This window comes from Pipistrellus kuhlii, unplaced genomic scaffold (genome assembly GCF_014108245.1).
Source record: "Pipistrellus kuhlii isolate mPipKuh1 unplaced genomic scaffold, mPipKuh1.p scaffold_m20_p_13, whole genome shotgun sequence".
Taxonomy (NCBI): Eukaryota; Metazoa; Chordata; class Mammalia; order Chiroptera; family Vespertilionidae; genus Pipistrellus; species Pipistrellus kuhlii.
In genome coordinates, this window is record NW_023425438.1 from 7,551,614 (window position 1) to 7,572,500 (window position 20,887).

A 20,887-nucleotide genomic window follows, 5' to 3' on the forward strand; every position below is an offset into this window, starting at 1 on the left:
GGCTGTGTGTGCTTTTCGGGCTCTTTCCCGTTGCCTCCTCGGCTCACACCTGTCTTTCCTGCCCTGATCCGTCTGATTCATTCATCTGCTTCTGCTTACTGCTCTCTGTCGTCCTAGGGTGTGTTTCTCAGTCACACTGTCTCACAAGCCATGCCAGCACACTGACCATACTTCATCTGCCCCGTTAACCTCCCTGCCTCCTGGGCCAGCTCCTCAGCGCCTTTCAGAGGCCCGTTGTTCACGCCGTGGACAGATCACTTTGTATCCTGTCCTGTCATCTTCCTCCAGTTCACCCTCGGGTTATTTTGCCTTTCAGCTGTTTTAAAACATTTTCTCTCCTGCAAGACGGCAAGAGGCCTCCCGATCTGGTGATCCACAGGCTCGAAGGCTCCTGGGCTCCGGTCTCGGGAGCGCTGCATCGCTGGCTGAGTGCGCCTGGACCGGGGCCTGCCAGGACCAGGTCCGGTGCCGGTCCCCGGGGAGGAGATTAGCGTGCTCCTTCCTCAGAGTGTGCTCGCTTCCTCCTCAGGGCATGGAGCCTTTGGGGTAGCTGCCTGTGACCTTCAGTCCTCTTCTGTGTGTGTGTGTGTGTCTGTGCACACATACGTGTGTGCTTTCGGTATGTCTTCTTAAAAAAAATCTGTCTCAGATGAACTAATTCACAGATCCATAGGCTTTGTGAATAAGACCCTTACGAGGACATTGCGCATCTGTTTCCCAGGTGAGGAAACAGGCTGGGGGAGGGCCCAGATCTCTGAGGTCTGGTTTGACGTTTTCCTACCCCAGTTGACTGTTGAAATATTTTCTGATTCCAAATACGGTTGACTACGGTGTGGTCCTGGTTTCATAGGAAAATCGGAAGTGTAGCGGTTGGTGGTAACTGGTGAAGAATTTTGCAGTTTGAGCCCATGACCATCGATCAGATGCCTCCTGTGTGCTGAGGATGGGCCTGTGCTGTGTGGGCGTGCAAAAGGAGAGGCCATTATTGCTGTCCGTAAAGATTTGAGAATTGTTGAATTTAATAAAAAATTATCTATCTGCATTTAACTGAAATTTTTCTTTGTTTCCTCTGCTGTTTTTCTTTACATCTTGTGCCTCATCTCTCTTTGACAAGAATATTATAATTATCTTTTTGAAACTATTATCAGGCAGACCTATACTGACCTTTAATTATGTGCCAGGCATGGGTGAAAAGTACAGTGAGTGAATCCCAGCCCCGGGCGAGCTGCCTGTGGGCCGGGCTCTGGAGGACACCCTTTGTGGCACCGTGTGCAGCGATCCTCGCCAGGCGTCAGGCCGTGTCTGGAAACATTTGTCATTGTCACGCTGGGTGAGGTGCGGGCAGTGCCACTGGCATCCTGCTTGGTGGGGGCCAGAGGTGCCATTTGACTCCCTGCAGTGCATGGGACTGCCCGGGCAGAGATGACACACTCCCAGCGTCAGTGGTGTCATGGCGGAGAGCCGCACACGGAGTGTGATCTTGTTCTTAGTGCTCTCTGTGCCTGGCGTGCATCGCTGTTGCCCCGTTTGGTTTAGGGGTTTGGGGAGGCTGAGCTGAATCTGCACCCTGAGGACAGGAGGAAGAGTAAGGAGGGGACAGGCCTTCTGAGCATTGGGAGTGGTACTGGCAGCCACCTGGAGGTGGTCTGGGAGCCGCAGGTTAGGGACACCCGGGGCCGCAGGTTAGGGACACCCGGGGCCGCAGGTTAGGGACACCCGGGGCCACAGGTTAGGGACACCCAGGGCCCAGGTTAGGGACACCCAGGGCCCAGGTTAGGGACACCCGGGGCCTGTGTCCTAACCTGGAATTGAATCATGACCTCATGGTTCATAGGTTGACACCCAAGCTTGAGATTTTTTGAATTTATATCTGGTTTTAGTGTGTCCATAGACAATGGAGTCAGGTAATATAGAAAATTAAGTATTTTTTTCTTTGTTGCTTTTGAAAATAACTACCTTTAATAAAATTTAAAAAATGAGTTGACATTTACTTGAAAAGAGTTTACTGTTGTTTTTATTATAGATTCTGGAGCCTACGATAAGTCATCTCTTTTGATAACGTGTTTAAAAAGTGGGAACAAACTATATGACAGCGTGAAAAATCTCCACAGATGATTACCTGTAGGTTTTCTTTTAAAACAGGCCAGTCCCATCTGAGGTAACGGCTCCGCTGTTGGCAAAGTGAAGCATGTGCAGTGAGGGGTCCTGCCCAGCCCTTGAGTCTTGCTAACACGCAGCCCGGGAGGACTGGCTGGGGAGGAGGGCGGCTCGGGAGCAGCACAGGTGTGTCTGCGTGGTGCTCCGAACGAACTCACGCAGGCGCTCTGCTCCTCCTGGTGGGACCTCTCGGTGCCCTCAGCTTCCCGTTGTCTGCACTTCTTTGTGTTTGTAACGTTTACTGAAGTCCTGAAAGCGCTTCGGTTTAAGAAGGCATCTTTTGGTTCCACAGGTTATATATTACATATCAAGGTTCATCGTGTCAGAAATTAAAACACTTTAACGTGTATGTTAATTCGTTAAAAATACCGATAAGAAATTTGTTAATGCTCACATAAATAGCATTTTTATGAAAAATAACTGTAGTGCAAAAAGGTTAGTGAGCACAATGGCATGGCTGTGCATTTTTGTCACTCTCATTCATATCTGGCTTCATTGAATTCAGCTAAATTTTCAAATCTGTTTCTGCACCCAGGCAGTCGTTTGGAATATTTAGTTCTGAGTTTTTAGAGAAGGAGGTTTAGAAAAGCGAATTGTGTGTTAGCATTTCCAAGAGAAGAATTTAGCCTCCTGGGCCCCTCAAAGGGTTTCTGGGACCGCGTGGGGGTTCCCTGGAACCCCAGTTTGAGAACCACTGGGCTGAACTGTACATTTCCTGAGGGCAGAGACCATTATTGCCTTGGTCTCTTCTCTTCTCTTCCTGGGAGACTTACAAAATATTCATCTTGGTTCCTCACGTGTGCTTACTGAGTCAGCTTTCCCCTGTAAAACCGCTGGGAGCGGAGCGGCCCGGTGAATCAGGGCTGGCCTTCCTTTGCAGGTCGCCTTTCCCCTCAGCTAGTCATCGCATAAGAATTAATCTACGTCTTTGACTCAGCAGCCAGTGAGGGGCCCCGGATGCTTTTCGCTGTGTCTGATGACACAGTAGACTGGCCACAAATCGAGAGAAGATGTTTGGAAAAGAAGTATCCCCTTCCCAGTGCCATGAGTTCTAGGAAGTCTTGGAGGTTGCTGGGAGAAATAAGCAGGAATTGTTTCCTAGAAACGGAGTGGGAGAGTCCTCGCCAGAGGGTGAGGGCCTGGCTGCCCCTGCGGGCCACTGTGCTCTTCCGGTGGCACTGTCTGTGCCCTGCAGCCGCAGGCCGCCGAGAGCCAGTGGGAAGCAGCAGTCGGCTCTCCAAGCAGCAGCACTGCATTTGCCAGGTGCTGTGCCAGGGCCCTGCAAACTCACAGCAGAAACACAGACTCGGGCTGCGAATGCTCGTACTGTTGGTGCCAACTTTTCAGACTTCTGATAAAATGTAGGTAAACAATATCAAAAGGTATCTCAACAGCCATGATAAATTTTGCATAAAGCAAGTATGTGTACAACTTGCAGTGTTTACATTGGAGCAGATTTACTAGCTACGTTAGGAAAAGCCTTCATGAATAAATACAGTGGCGTAGCAGCAGCTGTTTTTGCGTTTGACTTGCAAAGAAATGGAAGCGAGAACCTTTTAAAAACAGCATGAATGTGTCTGCTTTATCTGAACGAGTGGGGGCGTTTTCTCACTGCTTGCCTCTGGGGCACGTACTATGCTGTGGTGCATTCTCACTAATAGTCTCTGAACTTCTCTCTCTGTCCTCTCCTTCCGGGCCGTGCATTGCTGCCGTTAGCGCTTCAGCATGGAAGGGATCTCACATGTCATTCAGAATGGCCTCCGCCACACGTTTGGGAATGCAGGCGGAGAGAAACAGGTGCTCGGTTTTCCTTATTTTCCTCACTCTCTGCTCTTTCGTTCTCTGTGTAAGCGAAGGTCCTGAAAGCTGGCAGTCTTACTAACTTACTAATTGAGACTGTTGCTTAAAAGAGAAAAGCAAGTTCATAATATTTATAGTCTTGAAAATATATAGACTTAACCTTTAGGAAAAAGCAGTAAAGACTAAATGCATCCTCAATGCATGTGTTAGAGCTCTGTTTTTCTCTTTCACCTCTAAACAGATATTAACAAATGCTCATAATTCATTTGCATGTGTAGAATATAAAACTGTGAAAAGTAACTATACTATGCTATTCTAAAAGTTTAAGAAACAGGATCTTATTTTTGGGAAAGAAAATCAGGAGTAGGTATCTTTGGGACTAGTGTTCTAGCTCAGAAATGTCTATAGAGTCTGTCTCACCTCTTTTTAAATGATACTCGTGTGTTTTTAAGGTATGTCACATAGTCTGCCGACTCGCTTGTTTACCAAAGGCATGGAACACTTTATACAGGTTATACATAGGCATGAGTGTAGTAACTTGCTTTTTATTAACAAACTTGTGTAATGATTTTAGAAATGTCACGAACATGGGGAACACCTACATTAGGTATGCTTAAAATTACTTATCACAATTTGAAATTTTCGCCTCAAAAAGAAAGCTCTTCCATTTAGCTCGTGAGTGCAGCAATGCAAGTGCACAGCAGGCAGCTTTGTAGGCAGTTTATCCGAAGAAGGCATCTGAGCCTAGGGTTTTACTGGAGAGAGTTCTGTATTCCTTAGGAAGGGAAGTAACCGACATGAAATAACCCCTCCCATTGACATTTGCAGCTTATAAAGGGATGGTTGAATTTTTAAATTTATTTTGGTATTTCTCGCCTCAAACCCTTATTATGGCAAAATAACTTCCAAGCTGGTCCAGCACATGGGAGCTGCTGGAAGGCTTGAAGGCATAGCCAGGTGCACGCATGCCCAGGCCAGATTACGGGTGCTTCTCAGGCTGTCTGCCCCCCCTGCCATTAGTGAGGCCCGGGAGGGCCGCCTCCAGCTCGTGGGCCTTCTTCCCAGCGGGTGTGCCCGTCCTGCGGGTGGGCATCACCTGGGAGAGGTTACACCAAAGAGGTGATGGAACTCCACGTTTCTTCAAGATTGAGCAGTTCACGCTTTCCTACTTTTCTGAACCTAGGGATCTAGTTATTATTAAGGAACTTTATCTTGTATTTTTGATTACGAGTGGGATAAAATCACTCAGGATTAGGAATAGAGCTGAGATGTGGGCCGGGGCTAACTGGGAGGAGCCAGACAGAGAGCATGGAAAACCAGGGGATCTCTAGCTGAGCCTCTGCAGACTGCACTGAACGTGTTTTTTGGTGGAGTGGCCAGAATAGGAGAATCTGGACAATAATTTTTAGGCTCTGCTTTCATGGGACATAGTTATAGGACATCACTTGATACTTGAGCCATTGCACTAGTGAACTAGGCAATTTGTCTCAATTTCAGACATGAATTTTCATTGCTCATTTACCCTTAGGCCATTCTCTTTCACTTTTCTCTTTTTCCATTAATAACTTCAAACATAACTACTTACACAATAATTTAAAATAATAACACACACATCTTAAATTATTTGGCTAAATGTGTCTTTGTTCGTTTCTAAAAGAAGCTAGTATGTGTTTTTCATGTGGCCATTTTATACAACCAGAAAAAAGTGGCCTGAAACAGAATTATTTGACTATTGGGAATTATTTTGTTATGCAGAACTGTTACAACTATGTCTTTAGTTAAAATTACTACCTTAAAAATGTGTTGAAAATATGCAAGGAGAATGTTAGATAAGACTCCACTTTGAACACATTGACCAAGTCATCCCCAGATCTACTCCTCTGACATTTTTAATAACGGAAAGGTGAAAAAATGGGTATTTATTTTGACATTGGGCTTGGATAAAGCAGAGAGAGGTGGGAACAAATGAGCTGCAGCTGAGACATGAGATGTATGTGTCCATTACTAATGTAACTCGTGTCATGTTATAAAATAGATCTCTATTTATAAAATAACTTTTGCAGATCAGATAATTCAGATTTAAGTGACACTTTTTTTTTTTAAATTTGGCAGTACTTAACCACAGTTATTCCCTATGAGAAAAAAAATGGACCACCATCTGTTGAAGATCTTCAGATATTAACAAAAAGTGAGTAAAGACCAAACTAAACTGTTATTTACCTTTTGCTAAATCAACTAAATACTGATTTTAGTTGGCTGGCTACATTGCTGTGGTTCTTGTTTGTTTTACTGATTTAGAGTCGTAAATGATGGATTCCATCCTTTATTCTTTTGAGAATGAAACTATAAATGGTTCTGACATCTAACATAACCCTAAATCTAGAGTTGATTTATGGGTTTTATTTTTTAAATCTATTTTCTGGCGTCTTAAAATATGTACAACTTGAACTTTTTGGGGAAAGTAACTTGATTCTCCATTACCTTTTGTATGTTTAAGAACATACCTGTTTATCAGTGAGGAACGTGCTTCGTGGATCTTATGTAAATATCACTCAGTAACCAAATAAGAAAGATTTAGAAGTACAGCTCCCTGCCCCCCTCTCTTATGAATACAGACACCTAGACTGCAGAAGAACAAGATTTATGGGCTTATCTGTACCTGTGTGGCCTAGGCATGTGTTTTTTAACCATCATAACAGTAGCTGTTTTTCCTATTTTGCCTTTGCTTCGAGACAAAATCCTGAATCCCGTTAGGATGAGGCTTGTTCACCAGGTTCCTCGGGAGAGGAGGCTTCAGCCTGGCTGCCTTGTGGTCTGGCCTTCACTTTGGCCTCCGCTTTAGAAGTTTCTAGAAGGCTGGCAGACACGCTCCTTGAGGACAGCTCACAGCTCAGTTACGTTCCTCCAGCCGTGGCCTCTGCAGCCCGGCGCCTGCGCTCCCAGTTCCCAGTCGGGCGCCTGATGGGAACCTGCCTCCAGCCTGTATGGCAGAGCTGGGCTCCGTGCGGATGGCCGTTTCTCTTCCCTCCTCCGCTGGTGGTGAAATCGGGGAAATGACTCCCAGGATGCTGGGATACCCTGACCTCAATTCCTGAGCATTTGCAGGTGTATTCCTTCATCTAGATTCTAGAAGATAATAATTTGCACGAACTGGTTCTATCATCATGAAGATTAAGGCCAACTGATAGACATTAAGTGATATTTTTATCTGAATTTAGAATTGTCGCCTTTTCCTTCTCTTTTGTTTCCTAGTTCTTCGTGCCATGAAAGAGGACAGTGAAAAGGTTCCGAGCTTGTTAACTGATTATATACTGAAAGGTGAGCTTCATCATGGCTTCTGTGCGTTGGTGAGTTGTAATTAGTCAGTAAACGCGCCGTCTTGCTAATAGAGTAAAAGTAACTTTCAAAAGCACAGCCTTCATTATGCTGGGTGAGGATACATGGCTGAATTATGCTGCCAACATTACAAATTGTGGTTACGTAACATTTACCTTTACTTGAGGTCCTGGGCTAGAAGTCATTTCCACGGCTAAATTATAAACATGGAGGCGGGGATGGGAGAAATAGTATGGAAATATTGCCATAATTAGGCGTAATTAGAGTGCCAGCTGTTGACCCTGGGAGGGTTTGCGAAGGTGGCCTCTGCCAGCTTGGGGACAGAGGAAGAGGACGGGATAGTGAGGTGCATGAAGGAGGGAGCCATCAGCTAACCGTTCCCAAGGACTGTGACGGATTGGAGTGGAGGACAGGGAGGGGGATTGGAGTGAAGGACAGGGAGGGGGATTGGAGTGGAGGACAGGGAGGGGGATTGGAGTGAAGGACAGGGAGGGGGATTGGAGTGGAGGACAGGGAGGGGTGCAGGGGAAAATGGAAGGAATGGACTTGCATGAACCCAGTGCAAAGTGAGCCATAAATCTGAGAAGCAAGACCACAGGATGGCATAGTGATGGGCAGGTGATTGCTGGAGGAGTTATGAGATCGCCTGCTTTGCTAGGGCAAGAGCGAGCTAGGGATGGTGAAGTGGGGACAGGAGAAGGCAGTTACAGGCAATGAAATGGCTTCTCAATGAAATGGCCTTTGGAAAAGGAGCAGTTACTCAGGTGACAGACTTTCAGAGCATCACAGAATGTGCTGTGGTGCTGGGTTCACTTTCAAGAGCACCCTCTTCTGGGAGCTTCTCTTTTGGGGCGTTAGCCGAGCTCAGGAAGGCTGGGCTTTCTGAGACGTTCGATAACCCAATGGGATGTGCCCTCCCTCCGAGCTCCATGGAGGGATCCCGTGGGAGAAGCCGGGAGCGCAGAGGGGGCAGCACGAGTGTCACTGTGAGAGATGGGCTGCCGGGAGCCAGCCAGCCGCTAGTTATCAGAGCGTAGTAAAGACATCGTTTTCCCCCCATAAGCTGGTTTTCGATGGCAGGCTTTTTCTTCTTACATTCTGAATGTTTTAAAAAAAATCTGACGTCTTTGCGTTCGTGTTGTGCTAGCATTGGTGTGAGAGCTGGCTGTGCTGTTTGTTCTGATAGATGTGGGACAGGCATGAGATGAACATGGAGACATGTCCTTTGTTAATTATCAATGTGGGCGCCGGGGCCTTGCCATGCGGGGCAGAGGGAGGAGCTTCTGAGGTGTCTCTGGCTACTCTATCCTCCGACCTCACGGAGGAATCGACGACCCCGAGAACAGTGCTCTGGGGGAAAGGATTTCTGCTTTCCCCTCTTATCACTCAGCCGAGCTGTGAGCCTGCACCCCTGCCTCAGGGAAGCAGCACTCCCCTCCCTCCCCCTGCCCGGCGCTGGCTCCTGAGCCCGGCTCTGCGCTGCTGAGCTGCCCTCAGGCACGCGGTGGTTCTGTCCTGGCAGGACCGGGTGGAAGTAAAGCCGGGGTGCAGATGGAAGTGGGGGTACTTGTCCAAGAGGATGAAGGGGCGTGGAATGCTCAGGTGTTCCAGTGCACGGGAAGGTGTGGTACCGGGAAGGTGTGGGTACCGGGAGGGTGTGGATAGGGGGAAGGTGTGGGTACCCGGAGGGTGTGGATAGGGGGAAGGTGTGGGTACCGGGAGGGTGTGGGTACCGGGAGGGTGTGGGCCGGGAGGGTGTGGGTACCGGGAGGGTGTGGGTACCGGGAGGGTGTGGGTACCGGGAGGGTGTGGGTACCGGGAGGGTGTGGATAGGGGGCGATTTCCATGCCGGTGTCCACCCACCCGGCACCCCGCCGCAGCTGGCGGCTCCTTCCTCTTGGACCAGCAGGACCCCAGTTTGCTTGCGAGGGGTGCTGCCCCTTTTCTTGGTGGAGGTTCTCATGTAGTTTAACTCCAGTGTCGGGGGCTCGGCTGCCTGAATTGAGGGAACTTAAATGCAGGGGAGAAATGCCAGGAGGCAGAGTGGCCTCACTGGCCCGAGGAAGAAGTGCGGGGGCTGTGGCCTCCGGGCGCGGTCCTCACCCAGTCTCCCCCCGCCTCAGCCAAAAGGGGTGCCGAAGGCTGGTAGGGCAGTTCCGGCTCCTGTGCTCACCCTGAAGCGGTGCACACGGGCACCTGTCAGGGCTCCCGGGAGGCAGTTTGCTTTGCTACAAGCCTTTGGTTCAGGCTCACAGGGTCTTCTCTCCCCGAGGGGGGCCTTGGAGATGCGGCGTGTGGTCTCACTTATGGGCAATTGCAATCAGTATCGTAAGAGAACTTTCATTGTTGGGTGTAGCCTTTCAGAACCCTTTTTAAAGTTGCTACTGTGGACCCCTGCATTGATTCTTAGTTCTCCTTACTGGTGTTTGTTATGTAGACGTAAATAGATGAATATACTGTGTACACAAAATGAAGTTTTCTCTCTCCCCCTAGTTCTGTGTCCTACATAGGGCAGCCGCTCTGCGGGAGCAGCCTCTCGCGGCCTGGAGCCAGATTTCACTCAGCATCCCCCGAGCGCCGGCCACCCTCCCTCCTGCTAGCGGAAGCTCGGCACACGTGAACTTGGGTTTGTGACGCAGTATTAATAGACCACGCCTTCACTGATTTTTTTGTATTACAAACCAAGAGAAACCTGGCACTATTTTGAATTCTAGGGATTTTTGTTGTTAACTATGAACAATTATGAATCCTTCTTCAACTTTGAGAGTCAGGGGGTGTAATATGAATTATGCATGTGCAGTTATATTTTTACTAACTGATCATATGCCCATTTGAGGCTTCATGGCTTCCTAGACGTAAACTACATTGAAGAACAAGTGAAAGCAGCGGTCGCCAACCAGTGGCCCGTGGCCGTCTGGTGGTCCGTGAGGTGGGAAAGGTGGGCTGGGTGAGAGCATTGAGAAATTTATGGCACAGCTGTTCCTCGGTGACGGCAGAAGCCACCACTGATTTTTGGAAGAGAACCGTCAGGATAAATGTCACCTACCGCTCTGGTCCAGGGACGGAAACTAAAAGTGGGCTGTTGTCAGGATGAAACAAGCATGTGTGTTGTCCTGTGTAATCCTCAGTGAGAACGGAACCGCTGGTGAGGACTGGTGTTGGAGGCTGCTGCAGGCTTCGCCACTGATCAAGTTTTAACCACTGAGTTGCCCTTTACTTTAGAATCTTGTGTTGTTTAACCTGAGATGTTTGAGTTTTGTTGTACGTGTCTGTGGAGAAGTGTCCTTCAGAGGGAGAGTGTGTATCCTGAAGGTGCTAAGAGACTCAGCTGCGGCTCTGCCCGTGCCCCACTGCTGTTCTGTCCTCATGCCCGTGCCCTTCCCCGAGTGCTGCTCATGGAGACCTCCCTGGCCATGAAGCACTCTGCCAGTCCCCATCAAGTCCGTGCCCTTCAATAAATGTTGAAAAAAAGATAATGTATGCTGGAGAGCTTCGTTTTTATTTTCAGCTTTTGGTGTTGTCGTTAACCGGTTGTCTTCCCTTGCAGCACTAGCTTCTTCCCCTTACTATGCACACACTGTCCATCACTGCGGGCCCGAGCTGGGAAACCCCAATCGCCTCCTGACGGTAAGGAGTGTTTGGGGAGGGGGGGCTTTTCTGGAATGATAGGAGCTCTGCTCTCTCTGTCTGTGCACGGGCGCTGAGGTAGCATGGTGCAGGAAGCGTGTGTGTAGCTGCTGACAGCCTGAAAGCAAAAGCACAGCTTGTCTTTCTAATCCCCAATGTGGAGTTACTTTGAAGGTACATGGTGCGACTGAAGATGAAAAATGTTTATTTGTGGCCAAGAACCAAAGTGCAAACCACCCCTTACCACTTTGGTTCTTGAAGAACTACAGTACACGCCAAGTGCCTGCCATAGATCTATTTTATTCTTCAGGAAATTATATTTGTTTTTCTTTTACAAGAGCACAACAGGAACCAAAGTAAAAGAGTAATAGATACAGCACTCAGGATAAATCATATCTTTAAAATAATAAGAAAATTTACACCTTGTCCTATATCCTGTTAGTATTTTCATAATATGGCCATGATTGAAAAAGCAAGCATTTACAATTTTTTTGATAAAGATTTTTTATGCCAGGAATGGATTAATTGTCAACAAAATTTTATAATAGGCTGATGTAAATCTTATTTTGGTAACATCATATCATTAACAAATTTTGGAAATAGATAAAAATATTGCCCCTTGATAATAAATCTTTTTCTTTCTTTGATGCAAACAGCTAGAACACCTTTTTCTTTTTTTGATATTCTAAGACAAAGAAAATGGTTAATCTTCAGATTAATAAATTAGGACATTATAATAATAAATTAATTTTTTTTTTAAAGTTCAGCAATCTCTGTCCAAGTATTTACAACAATACTTGAAAGTTCCTTTACAAAACAGAACACATTTTCTTTTCACATTAAGCATACTGGGTATCTGTGTCTTTCACAACAAGCATTTTTAAAAGAAAAAAAAAATGCACAAATGGGTAATTAGTATAAAAGTGCTAAGAGCTGTTTGAAAAAAGTTAACACTATATTATACAGTCAGTTATATTTGAGGCAAACTACAACAAACTTCCAGCTTATTATGGACAATATTCCAGTAGTTGTTTCAAACAGTTGTTTGAAGGAAGAAAAAAACCCCAAAAAATCCAGGAGCTGATTGGTGATGCACATAAACTACCATCAGTGTTTCTGGCCAGTGGAGTGAATTGAAAACCGACTGAAAGCAAATCCGAATGAGTTAGGAGGTTTACTCAAGGAAGACCTTCTCCCCGGCAGGTGTGACGTCACGGCGTGAACGTACACACCCACCTTTCTTCCCAATTAAACTGCAGGTAGAACAAGATTGCGTGTTATTCAAAAATTGGTAAGTGATCAAAAAAGTATTGATATGGAATGCCTGTTTGTCTTTGTTCTGGTTAAAAATCTCATAAAAATACATTCAACAGGAAAACATAAACTGTATGTGTATAAATATATAGGTATGTATATATTATATACACACGCACACAAATACTTTTTTTTTTGAAGCAAAAGATAGTTACATAAATATTCCTATAATTGCTAAAGTTTAAAGAGGCATATTTTTTTTTTGAGCTTCAACAAAGGTGCTTGAATAATATACAATTAAAATGAAGTAGTTTTCTATTTTGTAGAATCAGTATATAATAAGGAAAAAAAAAAATCCCCAATCAGTCTTTTTAAAAAGAAAAGTTTCTTAAGCTAGAGCTTCAACAACAACAAAAAAAAACTGAACAACCAACAACCGAACGGAACGAAGCAACAGCAAACGACGCGGAGCCGTGGGCACAGCTGGCGCCCTCCCCACCTCGGTGCCACGCGGGCAGCTCGGTGCTCGTGCCAAGAAGAGACTTTGGGTCCTGCTTACCTGCCGACTCTGCTAGCAACTGGCTGATTGGCTTGGAAGAGAACGAAAGCAGCAAAAAGTCTAACTGTAGATATCCTTAACAACCCGCTTCGGAGAAATGTGGTCCTCACCTTTCTCTCGCTTCCTCGCTGCCCACCGCAGCCGTGACCGGAGGGAAGGGACTGTGGCTTCAGACCTGGGATGGCTATCGGAAGTTCTCTGTGCCGCTAAGGTGGCCTCGAGGTCACGAGGCCTTTGGCTTCCTGCTCGCTCGGGCCCGAGTGCTGCAACCCTGCAGGCTCCATAGCAACAGGAAGAGCATCCTCCTGGCCCCGACCTGCCGCTGCTGCCCGGGACTGCCCGGGCCACGCTGACCAACGTCTTCCCAGCACCACCCTCCCCCCACATCCCCACCGAACTCCACCGTCCCCACCCCCAAATATCTCTACCGCTATATTACAAGCAAATGTGTCTTAGCGACTTGGAAAACTTTGGTTCTAAGAAAACGCTTGGTCAGTCACCTCGAGGAAACGGAATGCTTGTGCTGCACCTGCCGCCGACAGCCCATCCCAGTCCGTTCTCAGCCTGTACATCAAGTCACCGTCCGACACCACCCGCTAAGCAAGTGCACGAATTCTAGTTTACTTCTAAGAGCAGATCGAGTCGCTTCCGGCTTCTACCACCTCATCCGGCTGGCCTCCCTCACACCGTCTGGTAGAACTTGTCCGCCTGGAGGTGGCTCTGCTTCTGCATGCTGTAGAAGCCGCTGAACCGGGCGTCCGGCTCGGCGATCCTGAGCATCCTCTGGGCACCGTCCCCAGGGGCGCGGGCTCCTTTCCTGCAGTCCACAGACACCAGCTGGTTGCTTAGGGAAGAGGGCTGTGTAGCGACGGGAGGAAAAAGCACAGGGAATTAGCTGCTTTACGAATCCCAAGTTAACACACAAACGTAGTCCCTAACTCAAGTGGGATAACAGTCTCACAGTAAGTACCTACGCTGATGGATGGGTGGAGCTTACATCTGTTCTGGTGCGGGCGGCCGCTTCATGAGGACACTGTCTTTGCAGGTGAAACATCAATAACTTTTGCCAAATGGAGTGGACGAAGGAATTGCGAGGGCGGGGGGCGGTGTGTGTGGCGAAATTGGTGAGTGACATGACTATTTTCAAATCCTTGAAAGCAGGCTAAGTACTTAAGAGGGTTGGAGAATGAGTGGAAGTTCCGACAGGCAGAGAATTTGGAAGCGCTCAGGCTGTAAACGGCCTGTGTCCTGACACAGCATGCGCCTAGCACACAGGCTGCGCCCAGTGGATTTTTGCCTAAAGAAAATCGCAGGCAGGATAACCATCTAATAGACTTAATTGGGAGGCGTTATCTAGATGGTAAGGTGGGTAAAAAGAATTTAAAGCGTCCTTAAATAATTATAAGATGGTCTGATTTTTCTTCTTAGGGAAAAACTAGATGTAACAGGTAGAATTAAGGTTGGAAAGCATCACAATATATTTCCTTTAACGAAAACCAATTGTCTTGCCTTTTAAAATAGGCAGATCTGACAATAGATATAGGGTGTGCCCCCAAAACGTATATACACACACTTTGAATAATTATGAAGGCAGGGTTTACTAAAATACATTTCATTTTCAAAACTGAGCTTTTGGCTGTTAACGTGTATTCATTTCTTGGGGACAGTTTGTATACTCTTTCTCCCTCAATATAAAATCTGTCTCACTCCCTTCCCTTCTCTGCTCGCCTTGGACACATCTCTCTGACCTCTGACTTCTGTCCCAAAATCGCTAGCTCTCTTCCCACCTCTCCTCTACATCCCCTCCCTGGATGATTTCTCTTCCATTTCTAAGTTGACAGATCACTGAGAAACACCAGGTGACCAGCTTTTAATTCCTTATTTAAGGACTTAGGAATCAATCCAGGAAGTTGGGCCAGTCCCAGACACCTGATTGCTACAGCTTGATGTGTACGTGTGGCTACAAGAGCAAAGTAAGAATGTGGCTGGCTAATATAAAACACGTCCAACAATTCAAGGAAGCAGTAAGCCTGCAAGCTTCCCTAGTCTGCCCCCGAGAGGCTGGGACGTGTGCAGGACCATACCTTCGTTGGCGTCCGGTACCAGCACAGCAGGGGGACCCACTGTTTCTTCTGGTTGATGAGCAGGAACGCGATGATGATGGAGAGACCGATCACCACGGGAACCACGACCGCGGCGATGCTGTCCAGCGAGGACTCCTCCGCCGCCGGGTGCCGCCTGTTGTTGTCGCCGTAATCGACCTTGAGGTGACCCACGTCTAAGGAAAAGAAGAGGATTGTAAGATTTATTACACCAGAATTTTACAGCATTTTAACCCTTTGCACTCCCGAGCCATTCTGGACATTGGCTACCAGCTACTCGACGCTACTTTGCGGCGGACACGTGCGTTGAAAACTCAATTCCCCGTAATCACTATTAAACTGCGATGTCCCCTGAGAGGGGACAGCGGAGTGCAAAGGGTTAATTACATTGCACACAGAAATCCAACATGATTAAGGTCGAGTGTTGATCCGCAGAGCTCTCAGGGATGGAGGTAAAACGTATTCGGGTGAGGAGGTTAATAACTGGGCGTGATGATGCTCGTTCTAGGTAGTCAAGAAAATTAAAAGTGGCAAAAACTCAACTACTGAAAATATTTTAATATTAACTCGTTGGCTTCTAACATTTAAAGGAAAAATATTAGCCCAGCTCTGTTTTCTTGCAAGTAAGAGATTAGATAATGCATATTCTTGGACTTGCTAGGGAAACAGCTAAGACTAGTTACTAGAGTAATAGTAAAAATTAAGCTAGAACCAAGAGCTGGTGTTTTGGTCAATGTTCTGGTTTGCTGAGCTCTGAGCAAGAATGCCTTTTCATGCATTTGTTGAAAAGTCACCCGGCCGATTAGATCGTTTCCCTGTCTTGTTAATGTGCTGCCCAGGGGACAACCACTACTTCTGCTTATCCGCCTGAGAGTCTGCCTGCTCCTTTTAACCATCCCCGCAGTGAATACCGCAGCCAGAGGTGACAGGTTAAACACACACAGTCAGGAATACATGCTGGACGTTTCCAATAAACCACTGCAGTCAGTTTGTCTAAATGCATCAAAGACCAGGTTAGAGCAAAACGCAGGAAACAATCAGGAGTTGCCCCTAAAATGTTCTGGAAACTCAGCTCGCGAAGTAGCACATTTTTGTGAAGTCAGGGTGTACAGTTTAAACGTCAGTTTTAGGAACATGCTTCTTTGTGTACGTGGGTGTTAGGAAGAGAACTTTCCTAATCATGTTAGCCAGTGTAGGGAGAAAAAATAAAGCCAAAGGTAAAAGTAACAACGAATTCATGTTTTAAAGACACAGTGAGTGAAAGGAATGGATTTTTGGCTTACCACATTTCAAATGATATTAGAAATGGTTTTAGGAATATCTGTCACAAGATTTTTAATAAAAAGTAAACTAAGCAAAACCTCGGCAAAAGGAGTATGAAACTTCAACTAGGATCTGTTTACAAAATTCAATTTTTTTTTAAAATATGTATTTTATTGATTTTTTACAGAGAGGAAGGGAGAGAGATAGAGAGCTAGAAATGTCGAGAGAGAAACATCAACCAGTTGCCTCTTGCACACCCCCTACCGGGGATGTGCCCGCAACCAAGGTACATGCCCTTGACCGGAATCGAACCCGGGACCTTTCAGTCCGCAGACCAACGCTCTACCACTGAGCCAAACCGGTTTCGGCCAAAATTCAATTCTTAAGTTCTGTTTGGATGTAAGCAGCAGGCCATAAATTTAGCTTTGAGCCTTCCTAGCAGCCAGAGCAAAATGGAAATAAAGTATAGTCATTAAGATTCATAGTATCTTTAAGATTCAAACCAATCTGTTGCTTACGAGAAGCATAAGATTCCCTGCTACTGACACGTGAGAAAATTCCCATGTACTGCATAGACCCTCAACATATTATAGTGCATAAGGCTGTTCTTATGACCAAGCCTAAGCACTAGTATCTACCGATTGAATGAGTACAAACATAACGCTAAAGCACCTCTCAGAGCAATTTCACCAGGAGCCAATCACTGTGTCCGGGAGGCTGGTCATCTGGCTTCATCTCAGCATCACTTAGAATATCTACGAGTAGAGTAACAGATACTGCTGCTTCCAACACCTGTCATAAAAATTGCATAGCAAGGATTTTGAAAATGTCCTACTGAGTCATAGCTAAGAGCAAGTATATACTATTGGATCCAGGGATCTGCTTTTACAGAGAAGGCCCTATTGTCAGAAAGGCTGCCTTGCTTTACTCCTTACTTACTGAGAGACAGAGTGACATCTCTTACACACAGCTACAAGGACAGAGCAAGGAAAGGCTAAAGCACAGAATAAAGCTGGCGAGTGGGCAAGTCACCACGTGACACGCTGAACTCTCGTGGAGTGAGAACTACCCAGAAGCAGAGGGTAACCTAATGCACACAAATGCTCAGTGCGGAACCCACAGGGACACTGAATAATTGATGTCTGTTCACACCTGTAAATGCCACTGAGGGCTTAGACATTCCACCTGGGCCGGGCACACACTTGTCTCATCATCACTGAGTCTCTGAACACGTGGGGCCAGGAGGAGGCAGTTCACCCGTGGCCTGCAGACTTACTTTATTATCCGGGTGTCAGGCGTGCTACAGCCAAGCAGGCCTTCTCTGGATCAGTTCTCTGAAGGCGGTTTTAAAAATGCAACGAGCCTGGCAGGAGCGGCTCAGCTGGCTGTACTGAAAGGCGGCCAGCCTGGTTGGGAGGTCAATCCCTGGCCGGGACATGTACGGAAGGCAACCAATGGATGATTCTCTCCCTTCCTCTAAGCATGTCCTCAGGTGAAGAGTAAATAAAAATTTTAAGCAGATGATCCATCCGACTAGACAGGCGCCCTCGGACCCGGACTTACCCCTGCGGAGATGGACGATGTCGTTCTCGCTGGGAGTGGGCCCCCTGGGGACCTGCACGTCCGTCTGGCCGCGACGATTGACCTTCTCAATGGGCACGTTGGTTGGTTCCGGGACGTACATTTCTGAAAGACGGGACATGTCTCATCAGAGCTGGAGGAGGGGCTACTGTTAACTGTCTCCTCTGCCCAAGGGGACGGTGCACTCAGTTCAATACAACACGTGGGGACGTGAAAGATGCGGTTTCTGCTCTGACGACATTGCTGGAGAGTCCCTGGCTTGGCAGGGGTGGGGAGCATGTCTTACAACCATTTAAAAGGAGAAAAGAGTTTTCTCTATCAGGGTTAGACACACTGGTTTTCATGGCCGACGGTGCTGACTATGGTTTTGTGCAAGCACTGGATTGGCTGGAATGAAGGATTGTTTTTATTGTACTTTCATCAGCTAAATACTGCACTCGAATAACTATTGCTTTTTAAGCCACGAGTGTTGAGTCATTTCCATGTCACAGGAAGTGAAAAAATAAAAGCTTTTCCCACTCTTTATGCATTTCTTAGCCATTCTCCCCATCCCCCCCCCCCCCCCCCCCCCCGCCCCCCATGGGATTGCTCTGCTGTCACGTTTAAGTCTTAAACGTCTGCTGTGTTACCACTGGAACCGAGATTTTTGGTAAATGCATTTCCATCATATGGACACTTTGATCAATGACATACTACAAACATAAAACAAAATTCTCTGAGAAGAACATTCTTGTTCCCAAATATCAAACCTTTTTTCTTTTTTTAAGTTAGGGGTGTCGAACTCAATCAGAGAAGGGGCCAAAATCTAAAATCCAGCCTAAATCGTGGGCCGAATGGTTTACTGAACAGTCATAAACTGTCATTGTGATGGAAATGCAGCGGAGTGCAGTGATGACAGCGCGGTGCGGGCCACATTGCAAGGCCTGGCGGGACGGATTTGGCCCGCGGGCCTTGTGTTTGACACATGTGTTTTAAGTCAAAGGAAACAGTGAAAAAAGTCAAAGCTTACCTTGGCTCCTACAAATATTTTTATACATCCTTACCCCAGTAGCTAACCATCACCAGCACAACTTTCTAAACAAATAATCCTTAAGAAACTCTTTTCAAAACTCAATGATAGAAGTCCCACATCATCATGTGTGTCCTCTTATAAGCAGCTTATTCAACAATGGTAATACTGAATACTAATCGCCTAATTTGGTCCCAATATAAAATACAATACCTAAAGAGTTAATAATCCTCTCTGCTGAGTGGTCACCGTCTAGCACAAAGTTGCGGCTTTCAGGAAGTAAGCCACAAGATGAGGTTGAGAAGGAAAAAGCAATAGAGAAGACAGTATCTGCTACGCTTCCCCGGTGAGCTCCCTGAGTGCCCGCCAGGGAGATGCCTCCGGCTGTCCCCGAGAACCAGTCCCTGAGCCCTCCAATCCGACTCCGCTTTCTTCCTTACGTTACCAGCCTCAGACATGGCAGGGCCTAGCCTACCATCCTTCCCAAAGGTCCAATGGGCCCTTGAAAGCTCTGGAAAACTCTAGAAATTAAGACGAGAATTGACTGAAAATGTCACCATTCACAGAAGCGAGAGCCTCCAACGTTTCTGTCTGAATCATCCGAAAAGCTCACACAACGTGCTGGTTCTCTCTGGTCCTTGTTTGGCAGGGCTGTGTGCGGGGGAACAGTGTGTAGCCCCCCCGCTGAGAGACCCCCGAGCTATGATGTGTAGTGAATATCCTGGAGGGATTTGGGGAGAAAATGACCTTGACATTTACATGGCATGTTTAGGGGGCACTGCACCCCTGAGCCCTCCGCTTCCTGTCCCTGCAGGCCAACCTGCCCTGCTTCAAGGCCTCGTGGCAAGGCCTGCAGTGGGAGCTACCGTGCAGACCCAGGAATGCCCACAGAGAGCAGGAGCTCTCAGAGGCCCGAGCGGGACCAGTGCGTCTCCCCTCGGGCTTTCCTGGTGAGCACCTGTGGGATTCTGCCTCTACCTGTGGATTCCAACCAGGGACGGCTGTGTGCACTCTCCCCACAGGTCCCGAGAAAGGCGCTGCCCGGCAAAGGCAGGAGAGGGAGGAAGACCTGCCTGGGGTGAAGCGGGAGGTCCTACTGAGTGACAGACGGTCACTGTGTCCTCCGAGGCAGACAGCGGGCTGGCCTGGGGTTCGGCTGTGATCAAGGCCCGCCCTGCCCTCGGCCTCCCAGCCCCACAGCAGCTCTCGCCGCCAGAGCTCCCGGCCTCGCTGCCATCTGCCCACTGACCTCACCCGGCTCCGATTCAAGAGCCCAGGCACACTCCTCTCCTGTTGTAATCACAAACCCTTAACGCTCTAGTTCAGCCCTCAAGTCGCAGGAGAGAGAGCCATTTCCCTCCGATGCAAACTCATCCCACTCTCCTGCCGAAAAGCAGCAGGCGCTCTGCTTAATGCGGAGAACCAGCAAACTGCCCCTGAGCAGCTGGGCCAAAAAAGGAGGTACTTCTCAGGAAAAACAAGCTGCCTGGGGAAACAAGAAGCCGGACTGCTGCTGTGCTTCCGGGAGGAGGGGCAGGACGAGGCTCAGGTACCTGGGCATATCGGGCAGCAGCTCCCTTCCACGTTGATGGGCTCCACGCAGGGCAGCGGCGGGCAGCTGACGGTGGAGCAGAGGGTCTGGCCCTGCAGGCAGTAGCAGTGCGTGCAGCTGTCTATGTCCCAGCGCTCCTCGTCGGCGTAGGCCTTGCCGCCGAAGTGGCACACCACCCTCTTCGCGATGCTGTCCTCTAGGGGCGAGAACAGGGCACGTGGAGTGGCGCGAGGCGACAAAGCACCGTCCTCGTTATACCCAGAGAGGAACCGCTCCGAACAACCCCCACAGGCTGCAGGAGTTCCAGAACCCGGGGGTATTTCCGCTCCCCCAGACCCCTCCGCCCCTTCCCTCCGCTCAGGAGGCCCTCGGCGGCCTGAATCTGACTGTGGACCACCGCGGCTACGGCACGGAGGTCAGGAGTCCAGCCGGCCGGGAATGACCCCGACCGGGGAGGGTCACCAGGCTGTCATCGCGCACACACATACAGTCCCGGTGCGGCTGCTGCAAGTGCCACACATACACACACGCACACACTGAAACTGACCCAGAAGTAGGTAGAGACACACCCAGAGGTTTTTCTCCTACCTGGAAAGGTTTTCTAAAGTCCAGCTGAGTGTTTATGGAACTAATTCAAGGAATGCCCA

At 47.9% G+C, this 20,887-nt stretch overlaps 2 protein-coding genes across 8 annotated transcripts in view; one reads left to right on the forward strand and one right to left on the reverse strand.

Annotated features, from left to right (window-relative positions):
- The window catches only part of FEZ2 (fasciculation and elongation protein zeta 2), a 34,570-nt gene extending 22,596 nt beyond the window's left edge, over positions 1-11,974 (forward strand). The window contains exons 6-9 of one of the 2 annotated variants that reach the window (XM_036434769.2): positions 3,874-3,954; positions 6,070-6,145; positions 7,210-7,275; positions 9,787-11,974. In XM_036434769.2, the coding sequence (XP_036290662.1) occupies positions 3,874-3,954; positions 6,070-6,145; positions 7,210-7,275; positions 9,787-9,803 (240 nt within the window). In that variant the 3' untranslated portion in view covers positions 9,804-11,974. The remainder of the gene's footprint in view (positions 1-3,873; positions 3,955-6,069; positions 6,146-7,209; positions 7,276-9,786) is intronic. The other variant, XM_036434770.2, reaches the window with a different exon arrangement.
- Positions 11,201-20,887, reverse strand: part of CRIM1 (cysteine rich transmembrane BMP regulator 1) — a 158,925-nt gene continuing 149,238 nt past the window's right edge. For 5 of the 6 annotated variants that reach the window (XM_036434768.2, XM_045580527.1, XM_045580529.1 and 2 more), the window contains 4 exons: positions 20,242-20,436; positions 17,662-17,784; positions 14,818-15,011; positions 11,201-13,591 (listed from right to left, as the gene is read on the reverse strand). In XM_036434768.2, the coding sequence (XP_036290661.1) occupies positions 13,415-13,591; positions 14,818-15,011; positions 17,662-17,784; positions 20,242-20,436 (689 nt within the window). In that variant the 3' untranslated portion in view covers positions 11,201-13,414. The remainder of the gene's footprint in view (positions 13,592-14,817; positions 15,012-17,661; positions 17,785-20,241; positions 20,437-20,887) is intronic. The other variant, XM_045580526.1, reaches the window with a different exon arrangement.